We start from the raw sequence: 6,136 nt of genomic DNA, 5'->3' as shown, positions 1-6,136 counted from the left end.
TAACCCTTTGGCGGCATGCATCAATGAGAAATTTGCAGTTTCGTGTCTGTTAGTTTTATTTCCTAGTTTGTCCATTTCTAGCTAAGGGTTCCATATCCTAGATGACCCAGCAGTAAATAATTCATTGGAGTCGCAGAGCTTGCTAGTATTAACTTGATATGTAGTCATCGATGAACTACCATCTAGTACGTGATAGCAAAAGACCAGATTTAGGAGACCTTAAGGTGTAGAGGGATCAGTTGAATAGTTGAACTGATCTCTAATTTTAAGACTTTGCATTTTAGGCTTTAATTTGTATTGGTTTTTGTCGTGAGCTATGTATTTGTTTGTTCTAACTCTAATAAACGCGTACTTCATGTGCTCTTCTATACAACTGGACGTTTACTCTTCAGAGTCCAGACTTAAACTTGTTTGATTTCCTTGCACCAACTGGAGGCACATGTAGTTATGATCCTTCTGCTTTCTAATTCTCAACCAGATTGAATGGCTTCTTTGCAAGGTCCAAGCAAAGAAGGAAAATATCTGCAGTATCAGTGTTCTAACTCTAGAACAGCTGTATATCTAAAATGGTTATCAGCTAAAGCTTCAGCGAATATGTTGTGTGCTTCCTATAATCTCTTTCCCTAGAATATCCCAATGGATGCTCAACTTTAATAGGCTAAATATTGAAGGTAAACTGAGTTTGATCCCAATATATTACCATCCTGAATATGCTATTTCAACTCTTAATCTTTAGAAATCTGATAGGTAAGGATAGTATGCTCAGTGAAACCTTGGTTACAACTGTGTATTCCATCTTGTTATCTTAAAAGAGAACATCAGTCGATTTTATGGTTACATTACATGTTTCTCATTTGGCAAATTTGTTAGAATAGAATAGGATCAAAAATGATAGTCAAGTGGCATATTGCACTAAATTATGTGCAGATATATTGGAGCAGAATCTTTTTTTTTTGGGAGCAGAATTCTTATTTTCACCAATTTTGAAGTGCACAACCTAAACAGCAAGTACTTACATCACATTGCAGCTATAGGAAACAAGGCGTAATATCAGAGGAAGTGATTCAAAGAAATGAGACTAAAGACAAAGAAGGTCTACCCAGCTAAAAGCTCTGCCTCTGCTAGAACAACCAGGCCTCCTAAAGCAGCCAGGAAGTAGAGATCTTTGCGCACAAAGTCCTATTCGGTAGCAAGTGTGAACCTTGCGAATTGTGACATAGAAAATGACTATGAAGAAACCAGCAGAAGCAAGTGCACAAAGATCATAGATTCATAGACCAGCAGAAACCACTTTGGCATCCAAAGTCACAAGATTTGCAGCCTCTCCAATGGCAAATACATTTCGAAAACACTTGGTTTTCAGAAAGCATTCCCTCTGAAGGAACCAAAATAGAGATAATAGCAGACGCTATGGATACAACAGTAAAATGCGTAAGGTAAATTTCAGTGATGGTAACTTTCTCAAGTTTCGTTCTTTTTGTGTTTATTGAAATGCTCAAGTTTCGTTCTTGAAGTTACCAAGTTTGAACGAGCATCTCCCAGGACTGCGGAATCCACTGCGTTCGCTCATTGGCCCACGTGTTCCTCTTCTTACGCACCCCGCTCTTTTGATTGGTCCTTCTTCTATGTAGTAGGGGCACTGTAGTAAATTCGCTCTGGCAACCTACAGGGTGACATCTCTACCAATATATATATAGAGGAGCACATCCAAAGCCTCAAAACACATAAACTCTCTTCTTTTCTCTCCTCTGTCTTTCAATGCCCAGAAAACCAGAAAATTTGTTGGTGGCGGTTGTTCTAATTGAACAAGAGGGATTTGGATCAAGAAAGGTTTTGTAGGTTCTTATCTACAAAGCTTTTGTTGGTCCAATTACCTTGTTTTTGTTCAATTTGTATGATTCTATGCATAACCCCCTCTTCGACCCTCTTCGAATTCGACCCAGAAAAGCTTTGATGCGCTTCCGATACCAATTGGGTAATCGTAGATCACGTTCAGATAAGTTATGTTTAGATTTGTGTGGTTCTTTTCTTCCCCATTTTTTTTTTTTTTTTGCGCATATATTGTGTTTCAATTTGCTTCTTCGGACGTCGAATTGGGGCATTGGGCTTCAGTTTTGGGCTTTTGAGAAGCTTCGGGTTTGGGCTTTTAGGAATGCGACCCGGTTTTATACCCAATCCCCTCGAAGCAAACCAGTTCGCGCGCTCTATTTCTCACTGGCTCTCTCTATTTCTCTCTCTGACTCCGAAATTGCAAATTGAAGAAGAAAATGAGTAACGAGTTGGACGCGTTGTTCTGCGATGAGGTTCTTCCCAGCCTAACGAACGCCGATGGAGGCTCCGGTTCCTCCTCCGGCTCTGATAAGGAGGATACCGATGTGGATGTGGAGGACGATGTAGAGGTAAGGGTTTTGATTTTGAAATTGCTCGAATTTCTAGGGTTAGGTTTCTAAATTTGGAATCTCTGTTCAATCGGATGGTTAGGATTTTGTTACTGATTTTGCTGGAGTTGTTTGTTTTTGTTAAGTCTGGAATTGCTGAATCTGAGGTCGAGGTCGATGATGAGGACGTTTTGGATTTGCTTTATGGCGATCTTGAGGTTAGGAGTGTTGTATTTTGGAAATTGTTTGAAATTGCTTGAATTGTTTGTTTAATCTGGCTTAGGACTCATTTGCTCAGTTGTTTGAAGTGTTTGTCTATGAAGATGCTCAGCTTCTGGCTTTTTCTGTCTTGGCTCAGGTCTCAGCACGTTCCGAGTTCACTGAATCTGCTAATGAGGCTCGTATGCGCCTAGTTTTGTCCCTCGCTGAAGAGGCCGAGGCTGGTGTAGCTGAGGCCATCAGTCATCTGGTAAACAAAAATTCCTTTTGATTTTAAACGAACACCTGTCCTTATTTGAAACATTCATGTTGTCCATTTTTGAAACCTAAAGCATCATGTTTGTTACATTTGTGATTGCTATCTGGTAGGCAGTGATGATTTCCTCTATTTGGTTGTGGTGTGGTAATGAAATTGGTGTGATGGTTTACCTGGCTTGGCAATTTTGGTTGGCATTGATTGTTGCCTCATGTCTTATGCCCCAACTTTGCCGCCATGGTGGTCCAATGTGCCCTTTTCGTTCGACACATCATGTTTTGCTCTTACCTGGTAATTGGTTGTGGTTAGGTGTGTGGTTGTTGGTCTGATAATCGTTGTGAGTTTTGTCTGTTGTCGTACATCGTGTTTTGCTCTTACCTGGTAATTGGTTGTGCTTAGGTGTGTGGTTGTTGGTCTGATAATCGTTTTGTTGGTGTGTTTTGTCTGTTGTCATCATGGTAGGATTTTGGAACTTTATTAGAGAGTTGCTGCAGTTATAGTTATAGCTGTACAACATGGGCACTGTTAGCCCGTGTATTGGCCCCTGTGTGAGTATCTTTCATGGTTTTTGTTGGCTTTCACAACTGTATTTAAAGATGTGTTAAGGGCTGTTCTTTTCTTGCCATGGATCCTACCTAGGCTATAGCCACTTCAGCATCAACAGCCTCTTCCATGATTAAGATCGCCATCATTATATCTGATATGTGGAGGACTCATTAGTGTGTTTAATCCTCAATGTTTTAAAAAATAAATGTTGCTTCAATTATTCAGTCTTAAATCTATCTTTGTTTGTGAATATTGACAGTTAGAATAATGGTTAGTTCTTTTACATGTTGTTGTCTATGTGAGTACGAATAAGTTATAGAGGAGTTCTAATTTCATTGTTAAGAAATTCTTCTGATCCTGGGCTTTATATGAAGATGTAATTGCTGCTACATACAGCGAGTAATGTATGTAACATCTCTGTATCTGGGGTAATGAATTTGATCATTGGGTTTCAACATTTAGGTTAAAATATTGGTTTATTGTGTACTGACATGTTAATCTAGGTTCCATTGATTGTATGCAAGACATGTGCTCTTCTTAATTGTTAGTTTTTTTTTTCATTGCTCTGTGAAGTTGATGGAGATTGCGGAAGCCCCTGAGGTTCCAGATTTCTTGCCTTCAGGACCTAGTGCTACTGAGCTGGGATACGAGGTTGTTGCTATTCGGTTTAGTGAGGATTTGGAAAGCTGGGAACCTGATCATGTATATGAGGTAAATGTGAGCCCTTTATCTGCCTTTCCAATTATATTTATGATTTTAATGAGGTATTTTTGAACCTAAGGTTCTGGAGGGAGAGGAGGACATCATTGGACAGGCCCATGAGGATGAGGGGGACAACATTTTCATGGATATCGGCGATGTTTTTGATTGCTGGGCCTAGGTACCAACTCCTCTGTGGTTTTAGATACTTTTGAGTTTGGAGATGTTGTAGTTGATAGTTGCGGTGGAATTTTGGCCCTTTTCAAAATGGGCCTGCCTTTTCTATGTACCTCTTTCATTAGAGGTAACCAAGAATGCGCAGAAAAAACTACACAATGATGTCTTAGTAGGGAGAAAAATAAGTAGAAGATGATTAGACAAGGGTTAATTGAAACACAATAGAAAGTAAAAAAGCAACCTGCAAAGCCAAAATGATGGAAGGTCCAGTATTTAAGTTTTATTTCCTTGCTTTGCCACAGGTTATTAGATTCTCTTTTTGACTTGTTCTTGTGGCAGTGATTACCTCTTCTTTATTCTATTTCGTAGTAGGGTTTTGGCCATGTTCAACATCACTCTGAATTTTGTTGGTGTTTACATGGAATGGTTTGAGTTGCTTGTATAGATACCTGTAGAGAGACTGCTTATTTTCTTATAATGTGACTTTTGAGAGATCTAGCCAAAGGCTATTCATAGGCCAGTGGACGGGTTTCACCATGCTTGAACTTGTATCATTGCTGAAGAATATAGTGTTGAATATCCAACAATTTTAACCAGGCCATTAAAACAACTATAGAAATGTTTGATATGAATTGTTCATTTGGAAGTTGAAGCATGAGTAAGGAGACACTGGGATATAATTGTAGTTATTGGTATTTTTGGAGGTCTCTCCTTTCTAATGTGTTAAAGTTCTGCTCGTAGAGATCTTGGATCGTAATTAAGAGCTTTTTCCCAGATTACTCATGAGATTTGGAAATAATTTTGAGCAGTGACTGTTCTTGTTTCCAAAAAATTTCTCACAAAACAAAAGAAAACTGATGATTACAAATTGTTGTTGAAGTGTTACCTTTTTCCCCCCTTTTAGTGTTTTGGGAGTTTATGCTTGCTGGGAGTTGTTGATTCTACTTATCATTTAGGCCGTCTTTCAATGAGCTTAGACTAATGTGGTACATTATTTTACTAAATTCTCATGTTCCCTTGCAGGTAGATGAGACTGCAGAAAGAAAAAAGGATTTCTTGCTGCACTACTGGAACTTCGTGCGTCTGCATCAGGGCAATCCACCTCTCACTAATACTGCATTCGTTCTTAGCCATATCAAGCTTTAAGGACATTTTCTCTCCCTTCTTTTGGTTGCATGAACTGATTCTTATGCCTCTGTCATGTGATCAACCTTTTGGATCAAAAGCATGTTGAAATGAGGTTTGCTGAGGTTTTAGATAATAAATTTGTATAGAACGTTACACACACTTCGGAGGTTTAAATTCTGTCACCAGGTAGGGAATTTTGTTTCCGGAATGAGAGGATACTGTAGATTCCAAATCCATCAGTGGCACATTCAATTTTACGTTGGAGAGCTACTTAAATAACAAGGATATCTAACATTACGATAGTGTCATCAAATATCTTTGCTTGTTGATACCTTACTCCACAAGGTCACTGCGATTGCATACAAAGCCACTGCTAGACTGCTAGTCATAGTGTAGTAGTCTTTGTTTACCGTAGTGTATTTTGTGCCTTTTGAATTTTAAAGAGGCCAGTAGCTGTGAAATTATAATGCTCTCTAATTCAATCAATTCTAGAATTCGGAGAACGTGTCCCAAGTTAGTAGAAGAACAAACCTTCAGAATTTAGATTCGCACTGGAAAGCAATGAATATTCATACTTGTTGATTGGATACAAACTTCCCGATACAGATTAACAGTTTCTTGGAGAAGAAGAATAGGAATTTAATCCCATCACAATCACAGACAAGCCAAAGTCTCCATGGTCTCCATAGTCTCCATGCTGGTAATTCTCCTAACCTACTCAGGTAAACGAATA

At 38.9% G+C, this 6,136-nt stretch overlaps 1 protein-coding gene across 1 annotated transcript; it reads left to right on the top strand.

The window, feature by feature from the left end:
* The first annotated feature begins 2,087 nt into the window (after window positions 1-2,087).
* Window positions 2,088-4,279, top strand: LOC101305689. The gene is made up of 5 exons (XM_004306332.1): window positions 2,088-2,399; window positions 2,525-2,596; window positions 2,737-2,847; window positions 3,973-4,110; window positions 4,181-4,279. The coding sequence occupies exons 1-5, from the start codon at window positions 2,268-2,270 to the stop codon at window positions 4,277-4,279; spliced, it is 552 nt and encodes a 183-aa protein (XP_004306380.1). The 5' UTR covers window positions 2,088-2,267.
* Window positions 4,280-6,136: the final 1,857 nt, after the last annotated feature.

This window comes from Fragaria vesca, linkage group LG6 (genome assembly GCF_000184155.1).
Source record: "Fragaria vesca subsp. vesca linkage group LG6, FraVesHawaii_1.0, whole genome shotgun sequence".
NCBI classification, from domain to species: Eukaryota; Viridiplantae; Streptophyta; class Magnoliopsida; order Rosales; family Rosaceae; genus Fragaria; species Fragaria vesca.
Note: the sequence above shows the minus strand (reverse complement) of the source record. Positions and strands in the feature narration are given on the sequence as shown.

Bases quoted from the DNA above. Each gene is read 5' to 3' on its own strand.
- LOC101305689 (XM_004306332.1), top strand. From the start codon at position 2,268: ATGAGTAACGAGTTGGACGCGTTGTTCTGCGATGAGGTTCTTCCCAGC. The intron at 2,597-2,736 runs GTTAGGAGTGTT...GTCTTGGCTCAG, and splicing joins TGCTTTATGGCGATCTTGAG to GTCTCAGCACGTTCCGAGTT. The intron at 4,111-4,180 runs GTAAATGTGAGC...TTTGAACCTAAG, and splicing joins AACCTGATCATGTATATGAG to GTTCTGGAGGGAGAGGAGGA.